The sequence below is a fragment of the Coregonus clupeaformis genome, chromosome 35, assembly GCF_020615455.1.
Source record: "Coregonus clupeaformis isolate EN_2021a chromosome 35, ASM2061545v1, whole genome shotgun sequence".
NCBI classification, from domain to species: domain Eukaryota; kingdom Metazoa; phylum Chordata; class Actinopteri; order Salmoniformes; family Salmonidae; genus Coregonus; species Coregonus clupeaformis.
In genome coordinates this window covers 42,693,622-42,716,990 of record NC_059226.1, presented here as the reverse complement: position 1 = coordinate 42,716,990, position 23,369 = coordinate 42,693,622, and the positions used below count along the sequence as shown (strand labels likewise).

The 23,369-nt window shown below is 40.6% G+C and overlaps 1 protein-coding gene across 1 annotated transcript in view; it reads right to left on the bottom strand.

Annotated features, from left to right (window-relative positions):
- Positions 1 to 23,369, bottom strand: part of trpm5 (transient receptor potential cation channel, subfamily M, member 5) — a 39,323-nt gene that overhangs the window by 3,030 nt on the left and 12,924 nt on the right. The window contains exons 13-25 of the mRNA XM_041857659.1: positions 20,661 to 20,784; positions 20,219 to 20,364; positions 18,242 to 18,354; positions 17,802 to 17,903; positions 15,627 to 15,891; positions 14,710 to 14,828; positions 14,282 to 14,414; positions 12,532 to 12,706; positions 10,833 to 11,001; positions 9,988 to 10,166; positions 5,889 to 6,021; positions 5,648 to 5,720; positions 5,401 to 5,491 (exon numbers count right to left, since the gene is read on the bottom strand). Coding sequence (XP_041713593.1) covers positions 5,401 to 5,491; positions 5,648 to 5,720; positions 5,889 to 6,021; positions 9,988 to 10,166; positions 10,833 to 11,001; positions 12,532 to 12,706; positions 14,282 to 14,414; positions 14,710 to 14,828; positions 15,627 to 15,891; positions 17,802 to 17,903; positions 18,242 to 18,354; positions 20,219 to 20,364; positions 20,661 to 20,784 — 1,822 coding nt within the window. The remainder of the gene's footprint in view (positions 1 to 5,400; positions 5,492 to 5,647; positions 5,721 to 5,888; positions 6,022 to 9,987; positions 10,167 to 10,832; positions 11,002 to 12,531; positions 12,707 to 14,281; positions 14,415 to 14,709; positions 14,829 to 15,626; positions 15,892 to 17,801; positions 17,904 to 18,241; positions 18,355 to 20,218; positions 20,365 to 20,660; positions 20,785 to 23,369) is intronic.

Genomic DNA, 23,369 nt, shown 5'->3' with positions numbered 1-23,369 from the left:
TCACTAGTACCATCACCACTAGCATCATCACTAGTATCATCACTAGTATCATCAATAGTATCACTAGTACCATCACTAGCATCATCACTAGCATCACTAGTATCATCACTAGCATCATCACTAGCATCATCACTAGCATCATCACTAGCATCATCACTAGAATCATCACTAGCATCATCACCAGTATCATCACTAGCATCATCACTAGCATCATCACTAGTATAATCACTAGTATCATCACTAGCATCATCACTAGTATCACTAGTACCATCACTAGCATCACTAGTATCATCACTAGTATCATCACTAGCATCATCACTAGCATCATCACTAGCATCATCACTAGTATAATCACTAGTATCATCACTAGCATCATCACTAGTATCACTAGTACCATCACTAGCATCATCACTAGTATCATCACTAGTATCATCACTAGCATCATCACTAGCATCATCACTAGCATCATCACTAGTATAATCACTAGCATCATCACTAGCATCATCACTAGTATCATCACTAGTATCATCACTAGCATCACTAGTATCATCACTAGTATCATCACTAGCATCATCACTAGAATCATCACTAGCATCATCACTAGCATCACCACTAGTATCATCACTAGTATCACTAGTACCATCACTAGCATCATCCCTAGCGTCATCACTAGTATAATCACTAGCATCATCACTAGCATCATCACTAGTATCACTAGTACCATCACTAGAATCATCACTAGCATCACTAGCATCACTAGTATCATCACTAGTATCATCACTAGCATCATCACTAGCATCATCACTAGTATCATCACTAGCATCATCACTAGCATCATCACTAGCATCATCACTAGTATCATCACTAGTATCATCACTAGCATCACTAGTATCATCACTAGCATCATCACTAGCATCATCACTAGTATCATCACTAGTATCACTAGTACCATCACTAGCATCATCACTAGCATCACTAGTATCATCACTAGCATCATCACTAGTATAATCACTAGTATCATCACTAGCATCATCAATAGTATCACTAGTACCATCACCACTAGTATTATCACTAGCATCATCACTAGCATCATCACTAGTATCATCACTAGTATCATCACTAGTATCATCAATAGTATCACTAGTACCATCACTAGTATTAATACTAGCATCATCACTAGTATCATCACTAGCATCATCACTAGTATCATCACTAGCATCATCACTAGTATCACTAGTATCATCACTAGTATCTTCACTAGCATCATCAATTCAATCAATTTTATTTTATATAGCCCTTCTTACATCAGCTAATATCTCGAAGTGCTGTACAGAAACCCAGCCTAAAACCCCAAACAGCTAGTAATGCAGGTGTAGAAGCACGGTGGCTAGGAAAAACTCCCTAGAAAGGCGAAAACCTAGGAAGAAACCTAGAGAGGAACCAGGCTATGAGGGGTGGCCAGTCCTCTTCTGGCTGTGCCGGGTGAAGATAACAGAACCATGCCAAGATGTTCAAAAATGTTCATAAGTGACAAGCATGGTCAAATAATAATCAAGTATCACTAGTATCACTAGTATCATCACTAGTATTATCACTAGCATCATCACTAGTATCACTAGTATCATCACTAGCATCATCACTAGCATCATCACTAGTATCATCATGATCATCATTAGCATCATCACTAGTATCATCACTAGCATCATCACCAGTATCATCACTAGCATCATCACCAGTATCATCACTAGCATCATCACTAGCATCATCACTAGTATAATCACTAGCATCATCACCAGTATCATCACTAGCATCATCACTAGCATCATCACTAGTATCATCACAAGCATCATCACTAGCATCATCACTAGTATCATCACTAGCATCATCACTAGTATCATCACTAGCATCATCACTAGTATCACTAGTATCATCACTAGTATCTTCACTTGCATCATCACTAGTATCACTAGTATCATCACTAGTATTATCACTAGCATCATCACTAGTATCACTAGTATCATCACTAGCATCATCACTAGCATCATCACTAGTATCATCATGATCATCATTAGCATCATCACTAGTATCATCACTAGCCTCATCACCAGTATCATCACTAGCATCATCACCAGTATCATCACTAGCATCATCACTAGCATCATCACTAGTATAATCACTAGCATCATCACCAGTATCTTCACTAGCATCATCACTAGCATCATCACTAGTATCATCACAAGCATCATCACTAGCATCATCACTAGTATAATCACTAGTATCACTAGTATCATCACTAGTATCATCACTAGTATCACTAGTACCATCACTAGCATCATCACTAGCATCATCACTAGTATCACTAGTACCATCACTAGCATAATCACTAGCATCACTAGTATCATCACTTGTATCATCACTAGCATCATCACTAGCATCATCACTAGCATCATCACTAGCATCATCACTAGCATCATCACTAGTATAATCACTAGCATCATCACTAGCATCATCACTAGCATCACTAGTATCATCACTAGTATCATCACTAGCATCATCACTAGCATCATCACTAGCATCATCACTAGTATAATCACTAGTATCATCACTAGCATCACCACTAGTATCACAAGTACCATCACTAGCATCATCACTAGTATCATCACTAGTATCATCACTAGCATCATCACTAGCATCATCACTAGCATCATCACTAGTATATTCACTAGCATCATCACTAGCATCATCACTAGTATCATCACTAGTATCATCACTAGCATCACTAGTATCATCACTAGTATCATCACTAGCATCATCACTAGAATCATCACTAGCATCATCACTAGCATCACCACTAGTATCATCACTAGTATCACTAGTACCATCACTAGCATCATCCCTAGCGTCATCACTAGTATAATCACTAGCATCATCACTAGCATCATCACTAGTATCACTAGTACCATCACTAGAATCATCACTAGCATCACTAGCATCACTAGTATCATCACTAGTATCATCACTAGCATCATCACTAGCATCATCACTAGTATCATCACTAGCATCATCACTAGCATCATCACTAGCATCATCACTAGTATCATCACTAGTATCATCACTAGCATCACTAGTATCATCACTAGCATCATCACTAGCATCATCACTAGTATCATCACTAGTATCACTAGTACCATCACTAGCATCATCACTAGCATCACTAGTATCATCACTAGCATCATCACTAGTATAATCACTAGTATCATCACTAGCATCATCAATAGTATCACTAGTACCATCACCACTAGTATTATCACTAGCATCATCACTAGCATCATCACTAGTATCATCACTAGTATCATCACTAGTATCATCAATAGTATCACTAGTACCATCACTAGTATTAATACTAGCATCATCACTAGTATCATCACTAGCATCATCACTAGTATCATCACTAGCATCATCACTAGTATCACTAGTATCATCACTAGTATCTTCACTAGCATCATCACTAGTATCACTAGTATCATCACTAGTATTATCACTAGCATCATCACTAGTATCACTAGTATCATCACTAGCATCATCACTAGCATCATCACTAGTATCATCATGATCATCATTAGCATCATCACTAGTATCATCACTAGCATCATCACCAGTATCATCACTAGCATCATCACTAGCATCATCACTAGTATAATCACTAGCATCATCACCAGTATCATCACTAGCATCATCACTAGCATCATCACTAGTATCATCACAAGCATCATCACTAGCATCATCACTAGTATCATCACTAGCATCATCACTAGTATCATCACTAGCATCATCACTAGTATCACTAGTATCATCACTAGTATCTTCACTAGCATCATCACTAGTATCACTAGTATCATCACTAGTATTATCACTAGCATCATCACTAGTATCACTAGTATCATCACTAGCATCATCACTAGCATCATCACTAGTATCATCATGATCATCATTAGCATCATCACTAGTATCATCACTAGCATCATCACCAGTATCATCACTAGCATCATCACCAGTATCATCACTAGCATCATCACTAGCATCATCACTAGTATAATCACTAGCATCATCACCAGTATCAACACTAGCATCATCACTAGCATCATCACTAGTATCATCACAAGCATCATCACTAGCATCATCACTAGTATAATCACTAGTATCACTAGTATCATCACTAGTATCATCACTAGTATCACTAGTACCATCACTAGCATCATCACTAGCATCATCACTAGTATCACTAGTACCATCACTAGCATAATCACTAGCATCACTAGTATCATCACTAGTATCATCACTAGCATCATCACTAGCATCATCACTAGCATCATCACTAGCATCATCACTAGCATCATCACTAGTATAATCACTAGCATCATCACTAGCATCATCACTAGTATCATCACTAGTATCATCACTAGCATCATCACTAGCATCATCACTAGTATCATCACTAGTATCACTAGTACCATCACTAGCATCATCACTAGCATCACTAGTATCATCACTAGTATCATCACTAGCATCATCACTAGCATCATCACTAGCATCATCACTAGTATAATCACTAGTATCATCACTAGCATCATCAATAGTATCACTAGTACCATCACCACTAGTATTATCACTAGCATCATCACTAGCATCATCACTAGTATCATCACTAGTATCATCAATAGTATCACTAGTACCATCACTAGTATTATCACTAGCATCATCACTAGTATCATCACTAGCATCATCACTAGTATCACTAGTATCATCACTAGTATTATCACTAGCATCATCACTAGTATCACTAGTATCATCACTAGCATCATCACTAGCATCATCACTAGCATCATCACTAGTATCATCATGATCATCATTAGCATCATCACTAGTATCATCACTAGCATCATCACCAGTATCATCACTAGCATCATCACCAGTATCATCACTAGCATCATCACTAGCATCATCACTAGTATAATCACTAGCATCATCACCAGTATCATCACTAGCATCATCACTAGTATCATCACAAGCATCATCACTAGCATCATCACTAGTATAATCACTAGTATCACTAGTATCATCACTAGTATCACTAGTACCATCACTAGCATCATCACTAGCATCACTAGTATCATCACTAGCATCATCACTAGTATCATCACTAGCATCATCACTAGCATCATCACTAGTATCATCACTAGTATCATCACTAGTACCATTACTAGTATCATCACTAGCATCATCACTAGTATCACTAGTATCATCACTAGTATTATCACTAGCATCATCACTAGCATCATCACTAGTATCACTAGCATCATCACTAGTATCATCATGATCATCATTAGCATCATCACTCACATGGAACTCTGGGGGCCTCTCTCTCACACTTGAGTGTACTCAGGGAAAGGCACTCAGCGATCCAGGACAGCACCTCCCCACTGTACTTCACCTGGGGTTGGGACAGACAGAGGCATACCTATTACACACCTTTGATAATACACACACATGTACCATCACTGGTGTTGTCTGGCCGAGTTTGCACTTTTGGGACTACTCTATTGGTTCTATTATGCCGGGCAAGATAAATAAATAGCTATTTTTGTACCTGAGCTTCCATGGATGACATCCGCTTCTCTTGCTCCTTGAATCCTCCTACAATCTTCAATAAGCTCTGAACCCTTTTGTCACAAAGAAAAACATTTGAAAAACACATTGAATATCACAGACACAACTGAAGGGTACAGACTGACTTAAAGGTAGTTCATAAGAATTACAAATATACAGCAGACATAACGTGGTGGGAATGGATCAATACCATTTACAAAACAAAACAGTGTAAGGGTTACTTGGAAGAGGTGCTCTTCAGTCTCTCCTCGCTGCTCTCCAGGTGCTGGTGTTCCAGTTTGGCCAGGTAGTTCTCCTTCTGTACAGTCTCCCAGGTCATCAACCTCTGGTCCAGACCTGCAGGCAGCTCCCTCTCTGAACACACAGCACCAACACCACTCTGTAAGATTCTATATACTATCACCAACACCACTCTGTAAGATTCTATATACTATCACCAACACCACTCTGTAAGATTCTATATACTAGCACCAACACCACTCTGTAAGATTCTATATACTAGTACCAACACCACTCTGTAAGATTCTACATACTAGCACCAACACCACTCTGTAAGATTCTATATACTAGGACCAACACCACTCTGTAAGATTCTATATACTAGCACCAACACCACTCTGTAAGATTCTATATACTAGCACCAACACCACTCTGTAAGATTCTATATACTAGCACCAACACCACTCTGTAAGATTCTATATACTAGCACCAACACCACTCTGTAAGATTCTATATACTAGCACCAACACCACTCTGTAAGATTCTATATACTATCACCAACACCACTCTAAGATTCTATATACTGGTGCCAACACCACTCTGTAAGATTATATATACTAGCACCAACACCACTCTGTAAGATTCTATATACTAGCACCAACACCACTCTGTAAGATTCTATATACTAGCACCAACACCACTCTGTAAGATTCTATATACTATCACCAACACCACTCTAAGATTCTATATACTAGGACCAACACCACTCTGTAAGATTCTATATACTAGCACCAACACCACTCTGTAAGATTCTATATACTAGCACCAACACCACTCTGTAAGATTCTATATACTAGCACCAACACCACTCTGTAAGATTCTATATACTATCACCAACACCACTCTAAGATTCTATATACTGGTGCCAACACCACTCTGTAAGATTCTATATACTAGCACCAACACCACTCTGTAAGATTCTATATACTAGCACCAACACCACTCTGTAAGATTCTACATACTAGCACCAACACCACTCTGTAAGATTATACATACTAGCACCAACACCACTCTGTAAGATTCTATATACTAGCACCAACACCACTCTGTAAGATTCTACATACTAGCACCAACACCACTCTGTAAGATTCTATATACTAGCACCAACACCACTCTGTAAGATTCTATATACTAGCACCAACACCACTCTGTAAGATTCTATATACTAGCACCAACACCACTCTGTAAGATTCTACATACTAGCACCAACACCACTCTGTAAGATTCTACATACTAGCACCAACACCACTCTGTAAGATTCTATATACTAGCACCAACACCACTCTGTAAGATTCTATATACTAGCACCAACACCACTCTGTAAGATTCTATATACTATCACCAACACCACTCTAAGATTCTATATACTAGTACCAACACCACTCTGTAAGATTCTATATACTAGCACCAACACCACTCTGTAAGATTCTATATACTATCACCAACACCACTCTAAGATTATATATACTAGCACCAACACCACTCTGTAAGATTCTATATACTAGCACCAACACCACTCTGTAAGATTCTATATACTATCACCAACACCACTCTAAGATTATATATACTAGCACCAACACCACTCTGTAAGATTCTATATACTAGCACCAACACCACTCTGTAAGATTCTATATACTAGCACCAACACCACTCTGTAAGATTCTATATACTAGCACCAACACCACTCTGTAAGATTATATATACTAGCACCAACACCACTCTGTAAGATTCTATATACTAGCACCAACACCACTCTGTAAGATTCTATATACTAGCACCAACACCACTCTGTAAGATTCTATATACTAGCACCAACACCACTCTGTAAGATTCTATATACTAGCACCAACACCACTCTGTAAGATTCTATATACTAGCACCAACACCACTCTGTAAGATTATATATACTAGCACCAACACCACTCTGTAAGATTCTATATACTAGCACCAACACCACTCTGTAAGATTCTACATACTAGCACCAACACCACTCTGTAAGATTCTATATACTAGCACCAACACCACTCTGTAAGATTCTATATACTAGCACCAACACCACTCTGTAAGATTCTATATACTATCACCAACACCACTCTAAGATTCTATATACTGGTGCCAACACCACTCTGTAAGATTCTATATACTAGCACCAACACCACTCTGTAAGATTCTATATACTAGCACCAACACCACTCTGTAAGATTCTACATACTAGCACCAACACCACTCTGTAAGATTCTATATACTAGCACCAACACCACTCTGTAAGATTCTATATACTAGCACCAACACCACTCTGTAAGATTCTACATACTAGCACCAACACCACTCTGTAAGATTCTATATACTAGCACCAACACCACTCTGTAAGATTCTATATACTAGCACCAACACCACTCTGTAAGATTCTATATACTAGCACCAACACCACTCTGTAAGATTCTACATACTAGCACCAACACCACTCTGTAAGATTCTACATACTAGCACCAACACCACTCTGTAAGATTCTATATACTAGCACCAACACCACTCTGTAAGATTCTATATACTAGCACCAACACCACTCTGTAAGATTCTATATACTATCACCAACACCACTCTAAGATTCTATATACTAGTACCAACACCACTCTGTAAGATTCTATATACTAGCACCAACACCACTCTGTAAGATTCTATATACTATCACCAACACCACTCTAAGATTATATATACTAGCACCAACACCACTCTGTAAGATTCTATATACTAGCACCAACACCACTCTGTAAGATTCTATATACTATCACCAACACCACTCTAAGATTCTATATACTAGTACCAACACCACTCTGTAAGATTCTATATACTAGCACCAACACCACTCTGTAAGATTCTATATACTATCACCAACACCACTCTAAGATTATATATACTAGCACCAACACCACTCTGTAAGATTCTATATACTAGCACCAACACCACTCTGTAAGATTCTATATACTATCACCAACACCACTCTAAGATTATATATACTAGCACCAACACCACTCTGTAAGATTCTATATACTAGCACCAACACCACTCTGTAAGATTCTATATACTAGCACCAACACCACTCTGTAAGATTCTATATACTAGCACCAACACCACTCTGTAAGATTATATATACTAGCACCAACACCACTCTGTAAGATTATATATACTAGCACCAACACCACTCTGTAAGATTCTATATACTAGCACCAACACCACTCTGTAAGATTCTATATACTAGCACCAACACCACTCTGTAAGATTCTATATACTAGCACCAACACCACTCTGTAAGATTCTATATACTAGCACCAACACCACTCTGTAAGATTATATATACTAGCACCAACACCACTCTGTAAGATTCTATATACTAGCACCAACACCACTCTGTAAGATTCTACATACTAGCACCAACACCACTCTGTAAGATTCTATATACTAGCACCAACACCACTCTGTAAGATTCTATATACTAGCACCAACACCACTCTGTAAGATTCTATATACTAGCACCAACACCACTCTGTAAGATTCTACATACTAGCACCAACACCACTCTGTAAGATTCTATATACTAGCACCAACACCACTCTGTAAGATTCTATATACTAGCACCAACACCACTCTGTAAGATTCTATATACTAGCACCAACACCACTCTGTAAGATTCTATATATTAGTGCCAACACCACTCTGTAAAATTCTATATACTAGCACCAACACCACTCTGTAAGATTCTATATACTAGCACCAACACCACTCTGTAAGATTATACATACTAGCACCAACACCACGGTCTAAGGACCTGTACACTGTCCATGTGTGTTCTTTTTCATTTTAAACTGAATTACATTGTGTACGTTCACTCTACGATGTGCAGTAGGGCTTGTTGCAACCGACAACATATAAAAACACATGTACTGTATATGAACGTGTGAATGCGTGTGTGTAAGTATTTACCTACAGTACGTAAGTATACATGTATGTATGCGATGTCAATACGTATGTCTATGGCCCTACCCAGTTGCTCCAGTTTGGGCTCAGGCCTCTTGACGAGGCTGAGGAGGAGCTGGGAGCAGTGGCTGATTATGATGAAGGGCGGAGCTAAGGCTGGCCGGCTGTGGTACTCCACGATCAGGTTGTACCTCTGGAACTTCCAGAAGATGTCCGTGTTGCCCTGCACCACCTGGAACGTGTAGCTGTAAGCACGGAGGTGGAGGAAAGATCACAGTGAGAATACAGTGCATGAGATACTGTTAAGTAAGTATTCATCTTTTTCTGTGGAAAATCCAAGGCAGAGAGACAGTTGAATTGTGTACACCCATGAAATACACAACCCTAATAATTAATATTATTAATAATCATGTCAGATGGTTAGTGGTTAAGAGCGTTGTGCTAGTAACCGAAAGGTCGCTGGTTCTAATCCCCGAGCTGACTAGGTGAAAAATCTGTCAATGTGCCCTTGAGCAAGGCACTTAACCCTAATTGCTCCTGTAAGTCGCTCTGGATAAGAGTGTCTGCTAAATGACAGAAAAAAACAGAAAAAAAAAAACTGTCAAAGTTCAGTCCAGACTTCCTTTAAATCATTAAAAACACCGTAGGACTAGGGGCTTTACTCAAACAAAACGTTTTACCACGTGTTCTGGGTCAGTGAAAAAACAACAAAAGTATGTTTGAATGATTGTGCCTGAGAGTTTCTTTTGATGTCAATGAATACATCCAAATCTCTCTTCTTGCAGCACATTTTGAATTGAATTTGGCCCTGAATTGGGACATGTTTTGAAGTCAAGCTCCCTCATCAGAGTGAACTATTCTTTCCTGGGCGATGACTGTGACCAGAGTGCCGCGTGTGTTGAGTTTTAGACCTGAACATGGCGATGAGGAGGTTGAGCAGCAGAACGTTGGTAACCAGTAAGAAGATGACCAGCAGCAGGATGACCAGCCAGTTGGCGTAGATGTTGGGGCAGGGGGGCAGAGTTCCCATGATGATCTCCTCTATCTCCGTGGTGCAGTTGGTGTCGGGCATCCGTGCCTCTGGGAAGATTAGATTAAGATAGTTCTTCATTATCTGTCGTTCACAGATATTTGCTTTTTACGAACAAGAAAATGCACTGCTTAACACAGACGCAGGTTGCCCGCTGAGCAGTGCCCGGCAGTGTGGTCAAGCATGGAGAAATACTTTGTTTTACACCAAGGGCCCTTATAGTCACTAACAATTCAAGAGATACATTGAATGACAAGATGTCGCACCGAACGAAACTGAACTACATGTAAACTACATGTTAACTGAACTACAAACAGCACCAGTCAAAAGTTTGGACACACCTACTCCAGGGTTTTTCTTTATTTTTACTATTTTCTACATTGTAGAATAATACTGAAGACATCGAAACTATGAAATAACACATTTTGAATCATGTATTCATGTGTCTGTTACTTGAACTCTGTGAAGCATTTATTTGGGCTGCAATCTGAGGTGCAGTTACCTCTAATGAACTGAGTTGGTTTTTGCGACTGCACTTGAAGAAACGTTCAAGGTTCTTGACATTTTCCTGATTGACTGACCTTTATGTCTTAAAGTAATGATAGACTGTCGTTTCTCTTTGCTTATTTGAGCTGTTCTTGCCATAATATGGACTTGGTCTTTTACCAAATAGGGCTATCTTCTGTATACCCCCCCATACCCTGTCACAACACAACTGATTGGCTCAAACACATTAAGAAGGAAGAAATTCCACAAATTAACTTTTAAGAAGGCACACCTGTTAATTGAAATGCATTCCTGGTGACTACTTCATGAAGCTGGTTGAGAGAATGACAAGAGTGTGCAAAGCTGTCATCAAGGCAAAGGGTGGCTACTTTGAAGAATCTCAAATCTAAAATATATTTTGATTTGTTTAACACTTTTTTGGTTACTACATGATTCCATATCTGTTATTTCATAGTTTTGATGTCTTCACTACTATTCTACAATGTAGAAAATAGTACAAATAAAGAAAAACCCTGGAATGAGTAGGTGTGTCCAAACTTTTGACTGGTACTGTATATCCTACATGTAAACATAACTATATGTAAACTACATGTAAACTGAACTACATGTAACTACATGTATACTACATGTAAACTACATGTAAAATACAAGTAAATGGAACTACATGTAAAATACAAGTAAATGGAACTACATGTAAACTACATGTTAACTGAACTACATGTATACTACAAGTATACTACATGTAAACGAAACTACATGTAAACTACATGAAAATGGAACTACATGTAAAATACGTGTAAAGTACATGTAAATGGAACTATATGTCAACTACATGTAAACTGAACTACATGCAAACTACATGTAAACTACATGTTAACTGAACTACATGTAAACTACATGTACACTTGTAAACTGAACTACGTGTAAACTACTTGTAAACTGAACTACGTGTAAACTACTTGTAAACTGAACTACATGTAAACTACTTGTAAACTGAACTACATGGAAACTGCATGTATATGACTATAACAGAGCACACAAATTGCTAGAAAACAGAAAACATTCTATCTCACCATCAATCTCTTCCAATGGGATCTGGCCAAAGATGTGCAGGTAGGGTCGGTACAGGACCCTGCGGAACACCCAGTCTAGGCGCGGGTCGTTGGGGTGGAGAAGGGCCTGAGTAGCCACGCCGTACGCTATGAGCCACACACTCAGGAAGAAGAGGAAGAAGAACACATCCTTCATCTGCCAGGAAGAACAGAGCACAAACATTACGTGTAATCCTCATCTGACATATACTACATGACCAAAAGTATGTGGACACCTGCTTGTCGAACATCTCATTCCAAAATCATGGGCATTAATATGGAGTTGCCCCCCCCTTTGCTGCTATAACAGCTTCAACTCCTCTGGGAAGGCTTTCTACTAGATGTTGGAACATTGCTGCGGGGACTTGCTTCCATTCAGCCACAAGAGCATTAGTGAGGTCGGGCAATGATGTTGGGCGATTAGGCCTGGCTCGCAGTCGCCGTTACAATTCATCCCAAAGGTGTTCGATGGGGTGGAGGTCAGAGCTCTGTGCAGGCCAGTCAAGTTCTTCCACACGGACCTTGATAAACCATTTCTGTATGGACCTCACTTTGTGCAAGGGGGCATTGTCATGCTAAAACAGGAAACTGTTGTCACAAAGTTGGAAGCACATAATCGTCTAGAATGTCATTGTATGCTGTAGCATTACGATTTCCCTTCACTGGAACTAAGGGGCCTAGCCTGAACCAAGAAAAACAGTCCCAGACCATTATTCTACCTCCACTAAACTTTACAGTTGGCACTATGCATTCGGGTATGTAGTGTTCTCCTGGCATCCACCAAACCCAAATTCGTCCGTTGGACTACCAGATGGTGAAGCGTGATTCATCACTCCAGAGAACGTGTTTCCACTGCTCCAGAGTCCAATGGCGGCGAGCTTTACACCACTAATACCGACGCTTGGCATTGCGCATGGTGATCTTAGGCTTGTGTGCGGCTGCTCGGCCATGGAAACCCATTTCATGAAGGTCCCGACGAACAGTTATTGTGCTGACATTACTTCCAGAGGCAGTTTGGAACTAGTGAGTGTTGCAACCGAGGACAGATGATTTTTACGCGCTACGTGCTTCAGCGCTCGATGGTCCCGTTCTGTGAGCTTGTGTGGCCTACCACTTCGCGGCTGAGCCGTTGTTGCTCCTAGATGTTTCCACTTCACAATAAAAGCACTTACAGTTAACCGGGGCAGCTCTAGCAGGGCAGAAATTTGACAAACTGACTGGTTGGAAAAGTGGCGGTGCCACGTTGAAAGTCACTGAGCTCTTCATAAAGGCCATTCTACTGCCAATGTTTGTCTATGGAGATTGCATGGCTGTGTGCTCGATTTTATGCAAACCTGTCAGCAATGAGTGTGGTTGAAATCCACTAATTTGAAGGGATGTCCACATACTTTTGTAGATATAGTGTACAAATGTACCAGTTTATAAAGTATGGTTATAACCACAATTTCATTTGTAGGTTGGGGTCAATTGCATTTAAATTCAAGTCAATTCAGGGAGTACACTGGAATTCCAATTCCAATTCTCAAAAAGAAAATTCAATGACAAGAATTACAAATTTGAATTTGGTTTACTTTCTGAATTGACTGGAATTTAAATGGATTGACCTCAACCCTGATACACAAATACATTTGATTTTTCAAAATTCGGTTTAGTGGGTCTACGTTGTATTTATGGATCAAGCTTTGTGGGTGTTGTCATACACGTTTGTCTTTTTAACAGTACTATACTTTACCATCCTCTCCACAATGATGATCTTGGGCCCCAGTTGCTTGTGGATGGCGAAGATGTGGATGAGGCGTAGTGTGAACACCATGAAGTCCAGCGCCAGAACCGTGCGTCCCGCCTCATACGTATCTTTCACCATCCTGGAATAATTACATCCTACATTAGACCTATATTAAACTATGGCCCTCAAATTCTAATCTGGACCTCGAAGCCAGTTCCACTGATTTTTTTCATTCTCCCCCCTCTAATCAGGGACTGATTAAGACCTGGGACACCAGGTCACTAGATATCTCACCTAAACTAATGTAGCCTATCAAAACGAATTTCCTGTTAGAAATTATCAATTTAAAAAAATTTATACATATTCCTCCTGCTGCAGGATTATTTTACTGTTGCGACGAAACTGGTCAAATTTTAGATCCTACACCTGCTCACCTGCAGGACACTCCGATTACGAAGAGCGAGATGGCCACCATGTCACACTTGTTCCAGTTGTCCTCCACGTACAGCTTGAATTTCTTTAGGATGCTCATGTCTTCGTCTGTGAAGAAACTCTGCATCGCCCAGGTTTATAAAGCGTTAGTTCACTCAGTTAGAAAATCACAATTAGCAGTATCATTCTATTATCAGTATCACAGCATTTGAGGTCATTTGAGTAATTTATGTTAAATTTCCCCAGGCTAAACGTCATTGTTCCTCAACAACAGTCCTCGAAGTATCCTCAACGCTGCACATATTTTGTCTAAGCCACACACCTGATGCAATTCATCAAGAGCTCTGTGAGCAAAGATAAGAGTACCTGAGGAGCAGAGTTGAGAAGCACTGAAATGGAACCCTATTCCTAGTGCACTACTTAGTGTTTTGAACAGGGCCCTTGTCGAACGTAGTGCACTATATAGGGAATAGGGTGCCATTTCAGACACACATACTGTGCTAGCTCACATACTGTGCTGTACTGGCAAAAACAGGTTGAATCAATGTTTTTTTCCACGTAATTTCAACAAAATAATTCAATGTGATGATGTTGAATCAACTGATTGGATTTTCAAAAAGTAATCAAACGATTTAAAAAAAAACAAATAACACTCACCCCAACTTTTAATCTAAATCCAAGGACTTTAGTTGACAACTCAACCAAATGTAAATCAAAACTAGACGTTAAAATGACGTCTGTGCCCAGCGGGAAGTGATGTCAATGATGAAGACATGGGATGGGCTCATGGTCTACTGGGGTAGCTCTGCCAGTGTCACCCTCAGCCCTAGAAGGGCATTTCCTCTTGGTCTAACGATTAAGACGTTTGTTTCTCCCGCGGGAGACCCGGCTTCAGATCCCAGCCGTGACGTCAACATACCTGTCTCAGCTCCTCCAGCACCAGGGTGAAGACCCAGAAGTAGAGCATGATCTCCGGGGCCCCAGGGCCCGCGGGGGGCGGAGGACGGAAGTCCAGCAGGAGCACGTAGGTGAAAAGGATGAGGAAGGCAAAGTACATGATGACGTTGCCTAGGAACACAGTGACCGGGGCGCTCCAGAAGCGATGCCAGCGACGCAGCAGGAAACGCCACCACACGGCAGCGCTGCTCTGGCCCTCCACGCCATCAGGTGGACCCCGCGAGTCTCTGGAACACCATACAACAAATTGAAAATTGGGAATTTTACTTGAAAATCATTTTTTTCATATACAGTTATAGTATCTGAAGATTCTATGACTTTGGCTGAGGTTTGCATATTGTTGGTTAAATGAACTTTACTCTGCTTTACTGAAACATCTGGAAAACATTACTACAGAGGCCCCTTGAAACAGAGGACATTTGAGATGTGGAGGTTAGGGATTGGTCTATTCAAATCACGCCATATTATGTTACATAGGATATAAATACCAGGGTTTGAACAAAGGACTGAGAGAATAACATATTAGAGATTGGGTCAGTTGTTCTCCCGACTTCTGCAGGAGTCTGTAAAGTTCATATAGCTTTATTCAACTTAACATTTCACTAAAGCAAATGCTAGTTGACTTACTTGTATATTTCTGACTCCTAGCTAGCTAGCTATTTATTAATTAAACATGAGTGGCTAAGAGGTAAATGCTTAGCTAGCTACCTTGCTCTGATTCGTTTAGCCCTTTGTGTGTGTATGTGTGTGTGTGTAATCTTTGATGTAATAAACCATTATATTCAAGGACAGTGTCAGCGGATTTCTTGTCTTCACAGCAGGTCAGCATCGTTGTCTCGACACCACACAGTATTCTTCAAAAGTCCACTAAAATGCTAGCCTCGTATTACCAGACTGGCTGGCTCACGAGGCTGCTAAAATGCAGGTTGACATAAAGTTTAGTCAACTTTGTTCTAAGAGCAGAACAAATCCGATTGCTTTCTAAAAAGGGCTGAGTTTTTGCGCTTGAAGTCTGCCCTTAGGGCACCAAGTGATCGTGATCCAAACTAACATTACTTCCCCTGGGGAAGCATTCAACAGTGCATTCAAATGGCTGCCCCAAGGGCAGTTTATACTTTTGTAATACCTTTTGCTCTTGAAGTCTGCCCTTATGGCCTCAAGTGATCTTGACCCAAACTAACATTACTGCCCCCCAGGGCAGCATTAGAGTCTGTTCCAATTTATTTTGTTTATATAGCTTATTCAACTAAACTTTTAATAAATCAAATGTTAACTGACCTACTGGCAGATTTTTGACCTAGCTTGCTAGCTATTTCTATTTTATAATTCAATCTTAGTAGGAGGTAGCGCTCTGCTCAGCTAAGCTACATATAGCTTAGCATTTTACGTTTCTGCTCCCAGGTAAACATAACAGTCCCATTCCAATTTTTAAGTTCATATAGCTTATTCAACTAAATATTTTGATAAAGTAAGTGGGAGCTGATTTACTGGTATATTTGAGACCTAGCTAGCTAGCTCTATTCTATTGTCGCAACTTTAGTAAGAGATAGCTATCTGCTAGCCAAATAGCTATGTTAAGCTTATCATTTTACGTTGCCACAGCTGTGTAACAGTCCATCCCCATTTTTTAAAAGTTCATATAGCTTTATTCAACTTAACATTTCACTAAAGCAAATGCTAGTTGACTTACTTGTATATTTCTGACTCCTAGCTAGCTAGCTATTTATTAATGAAACATGAGTGGCTAAGAGGTAAATGCTTAGCTAGCTACCTTGCTCTGATTCGTTTAGCATGTTGCTGCTAGCTTTTTACATTTGACGCTTTGCCTCAAGTCGTCCAATCAGTTGTATCTTAGAGATATTGTCACATTTGTCTGACTACTGTAACAAAATCATGATTTCAAAACGTTACAACTTGTTGTAGTACATTTTATTTACAAGATACTCAGTTCAAACCTCCGCCATGTTTTCAAAAATTGTGCAACTGTTAAACTGAACCCATTGACCTTCTAGAAACCAATCGGATTTGTTCTTCCCTAAACCAATCAGATTCTTTCTGCCCTTAGAACAAAGTTTATTACACTTTATGTCCCTTTATAAACAGCAGGTATAGTATAATAAATAGTTTTAGAACTCACAAAGGGCCATGGTCTGTTAGTAGCAGGCCCTTTTCTGTGTCCAGACTGTCCAGCTCCACATACTGTTCCTCTCCTCCACCACGACTGTCTAACTCCTCATCACTGCATCATTACACACATAGAGACAACATGACTACACACACACACACACACACACACACACACACACACACACACACACACACACACACACACACACGGGCGCATACACACACACACACGGGCGCATACACACACACACATACACACACAAAGGGCACATAAACACACACACACACGAACATATTGACCCAAGCACACTTACATATGGACGCAAACACTCAAATGAGTGGCCACAACGTTGTGTTTCGACAACAGACATGCATTCTACGGTTCCTACCATACCGTGGAAATGACTCTCTGACAACATTGACAGTATTAAGCTAGATTGCCGTGGCGACCTGAACTTGATGAGGTTGGTCCAGATGAGAGGGGGACAGAAGAAAGACAGCACCAGTCTGGAGATGGCTGTGTCTGTGGTCATCGCCCCCCACCAGATCTTAGTGAGGAACCCCTGGGATAAACCATGATCACTGTTATCACACAACCTTATCTTAGGTCATACTAATGTTTAACTGATTTCTTTTTTTTTTTTTTTTTAAAGAGAGGCGAGCACATTTTAGAAAGAGGTAGATCAGATGTAATCCGAGAGGAAGTTACGTCACCCCATAAAACACACCGATCTACACTGAAACCAGCAGAGGGCACATCACCCCATAAAACACACCTATCGACACTGAAACCAGCAGAGGGCACATCACCCCATAAAACACACCTATCGACACTGAAACCAGCAGAGGGCACATCACCCCATAAAACACACCTATCGACACAGAAACCAGCAGAGGGCTCATCACCCCATAAAACACACCTATCGACACTGAAACCAGCAGAGGGCTCATCACCCCATAAAACACACCTATCGACACTGAAACCAGCAGAGGGCTCATCACCCCATAAAACACACCTATCGACACTGAAACCAGCAGAGGGCTCATCACCCCATAAAACACACCTATCGACACTGAAATCAGCAGAGGGCTCATCACCCCATAAAACACACCTATCGACACTGAAACCAGCAGAGGGCACTTCACCCCATAAAACACACCTATCGACACTGAAACCAGCAGAGGGCACTTCACCCCATAAAACACACCTATCGACACTGAAACCAGCAGAGGGCACATCACCCCATAAAACACACCTATCGACAGTGGTGGAAAAAGTACCCAATTGTCATACTTGAGTAAAAGTAAAGATACCTTAATATAAAATCACTCAAGTAAAAGTGAAAGTCACCCAGTAAAATACTACTTGAATAAAAGTCTAAAAGTATTTGGTTTTAAATATTTAAGTATCAAAAATAAATGTAATTGATCAAATATACTTAAGTATCAAAAGTAAAAGTAAAAGTATAAATCATTTCAAAATCCTTATTTTTAAGCAAACCAGACGGCATCATTTTCTTGTTTTTTTTATTTATTTACGGATAGCCAGGGGCATGCTTCAACACACAGACATCATTTACAAACGAAGCATGTGTTTAGTGAGTCCACCAGATAAGAGTCTGTAGGGATGACCAGGGATGTTCTCTTGATAAGTGTGTGAATTAGACCATTTTATTGCCCTGCTAAGCACTCAAAATGTAACGAGTACCTTTGGGTGTCAGGGAAAATGTAAGTAGTAAAAAGTACATTATTTTTTCGGAATGTAGTGAAGTAAAAGTAAAAGTTGTCCAAAATATAAATAATAAAGTACAGATACCCAAAAAAACTACTTAAATAGTACTTTCAAGTATTTTTACTTAAGTACTTTACACCACTGTCTATCGACACTGAAACCAGCAGAGGGCACTTCACCCCATAAAACACCCCTATCGACACAGAAACCAGCAGAGGGCACTTCACCCCACAAAACACCCCTATCGACACTGAAACCAGCAGAGGGCTCATCACCCCATAAAACACCCCTATTGACACTGAAACCAGCAGAGGGCACTTCACCCCACAAAACACCCCTATCGACACTGAAACCAGCAGAGGGCTCATCACCCCATAAAACACCCCTATTGACACTGAAACCAGCAGAGGGCACTTCACCCCATAAAACACACCTATCGACACAGAAACCAGCAGAGGGCTCATCACCCCATAAAACACACCTATCGACACTGAAACCAGCAGAGGGCACATCACCCCATAAAACACCCCTATCGACACACGGTCTCACACCAAGAGAACTCCATGAATATTGTCCGTGTACACAGTCAAATCTATCTAATGTAATAATTTGTTTCGTAACATCAAGATTTGAAAGTAAGGAGGCCACATGTCTGTCTGAGTGTGTCTGTGTCTGTACATGTTACTGTAGCCTACCTGAACTCCATCGTGGGCGAAGAAGCACTTGGCGTCAGCCTCGGTTGCCAGGTTGAGGACGGTGGATTGATTCCAGCAGCGGGTCCTTCTCACCAGAAGAGCATAGGCCCTGTCCTCACTGTTAGAGTAGCACTCCCCAAACAGATCTGGCAACCCACACACACCAGACTCAACACACTTACCAAGACTTCACACCGTTCTTTAGTCTATAGGCATTGGTTGTATCTAGATTCTTATCTTGTGATGATCTTACTGTGAATCATAACCCTGTGAGAGTTCCCTAGGAAAACAGATACTTTCAGGGAACATCTTTGTCTTAATGGTGTATTTCAACTAAGGGATGGTTTGTGAGCCGAGAGCATTATGCCATCTCAGAGTGTGATACTGCATGTTTTATCCAGTGTGTGTGTGTATGTGCTCACACACTCCTTGTGTCTCTCACCTAGGGCAAACTGTTCATACTTGGCCTCCTTCATGCTGCGTGCTGATTCTGCCTCTGACTCCAGGCCAGACATCTCTTTCAGGATCTTACAACCAGCCAGAGCAGCAGCCACAGCCTCAGGCCCCTGGACGAGAGAGAGAGAGAGAGAGAGAGAGAGAGAGAGAGAGAGAGAGAGAGAGAGAGAGAGAGAGAGAGAGAGACACAGAGCAATACTTGAACAGAGCGATACTCAGTCATGAGGCATCAAAGCCAAAGGAATTGAATAATATTAAGACATGCTATAGATGGAAGGAAAGTAGTGTGGAAACCTACCAAACAACAATTAGGGAACATCAAATTCAATCCCTTTTAGACAACTTCCTGGACAAAATGTTTCACTGTAATAGTGAAGGTGTAAACTTGGCAGTAGAAAACCTAAACAGTATATTTGACCTCCGCTTCCCTATCAAATCAAAAAAAAATAAGCAGACAACCTAAGAAAATTAACAACAGTGACAAATGGTTTGATGAAGAATGCAAAAACCTAAGAAAGAAATTGAGAATCCTATCCAACCAAAAACATAGAGACCCAGAAAACCTGAGCCTTCACTATGGTGTATCACTAAAACAATACAGAAATACACTACGGAAAAAGAAGGAACAACATGTCAGAAATCAGCTCAATGTAATTGAAGAATCCATAGAATCTAACCACTTCTGGGAAAATTGGAAAATACTAAAGAAACAACAACACGAAGAGTTATCTATCCAAAATGGAGATGGGTGGATAAACCACTTCTCTAATCTTTTGGCTCTATAACAAAGAACAAACAGTAAAAACATATGCATGATCAAATACAAATCTTAGACTCAACTATTAAAGACTACCAGAACCCACTGGATTCTCCAATTACATTGAATGAACTACAGGACAAAATACAAACCCCCCAACCCAAAAAGGTGTGTGGTGTTGATGGTATCCTAAATTAAATTATAAAATATGCCAGACCACAAATTCCAATTGGCTATACTTAAACTCTTTAACATCATCCTTAGCTCTGGCATCTTCCCCAATATTTGGAACCGAGGACCAATCCACAAAAGTGGAGACTAATTTGACCCCAATAACTACCGTGGGATTTGCACAGGGCCATGGGGTGAGACAGAGATGCAGCTTAAGCCCCACCCTCTTCAACATATATATCAACGAATTGGCGAGGGCACTAGAACAGTCTGCAGCAACCGGCCTCACCCTACTAGAATCTGAAGTCAAATGTCTACTATTTTCTGATGATCTGGTGCTTTCTGTCCCCAACCAAGGAGGGCCTACAGCAGCACCTAGATCTTCTGCACAGATTCTGTCAGACCTGGGCCCTGACAGTAAATCTCAGTAAGACAAAAATAAGGGTGTTCCAAAAAAGGTCCAGTTGCCAGGACCACAAATATAAATTCCATCTAGACACCGTTGCCCTAGAGCACACAAAAAACTATACATACCTCGGCCTAAACATCAGCGCCATTGGTAACTTCCACAAAGCTGTGAACGATCTGAGAGACAAGGCAAGAAGGGCCTTCTACGGCATCAAAAGGAACACAAAATTCGACATACCAATTAGGATCTGGCTAAAAATACTTGAATCAGTTATAGAACCCATTGCCTTTTATGGTTGTGAGGTCTGGGGTCCGCTCACCAACCAAGAATTCACGAAATGGGACAAAAACCAAATTGAGACTCTGCATGCAGAATTCTGCACAAATATCCTCTGTGTACAATGTAAAACACCATGCATGCAGAGCAGAATTAGGCCGATACCCGCTAATGATCAAAATCCAGAAAAGAGCCGTTAAATTCTACAACCACCTAAAAGGAAGCGATTCTCAAACCTTCCATAACAAAGCCATCACCTACAGAGACATGAACCTGGAGAAGAGTCCCCTAAGCAAGCTGGTCCTGGGTGTCACGGATTCAGCCGAGGCTGCTCCTCCTCCTTGCTCGGGCAGGCTACGGAGTTCGTCATCACCGGAGTACTAGCTACTACCGATCTATGTTTCTGTGTTCTACTTGTCTTGTCTTTATTGTTCACACCTGGTTCCCATTAGGTATTGATTACTTCCCTATTTAACCCTCTGGCTCCCACTGTATGTTGTGCGTGTTTGTTCATGTTTGGTTGTCGTCTGGTGAGCGGGTTTGTTTCCTCCCTGCGTGGAGGTTATGTTATTTACGTTACCTGCGAGTTAACATTTACATTTTAGTCATTTAGCAGACGCTCTTATCCAGAGCGACTTACAGTTAGTGAGTGCATACATTTTTATTTTTCATACTGGCCCCCCGTGGGAATCGAACCCACAACCCTGGCGTTGCAAACGCCATGCTCTACCAACTGAGCTACATCCCTGCCGGCCATTCCCTCCCCTACCCTGGACGACGCTGGGCCAATTGTGCGCCGCCCCATGGGTCTAGTACGTTTTCGATTAGCTCTGTGTCCTGCTCCTGACTTCGTCCTACCGCATCACACTGACACCCTGACACTGGGGCTCTGTTCACAAACACAAACAGACCCCACAGAGCTCCAGGACAGCAACACAATTAGACCCAACCAAATAATGAGAAAACAAAAAGATTGGAAAGAATTAACAAAAACAGGGAGAAAACTAGAATGCTATTTGGCCCTAAACAGATAGTACACAGTGGCAGAATACCTGACCACTGTGACTGACTCAAAATTAAGG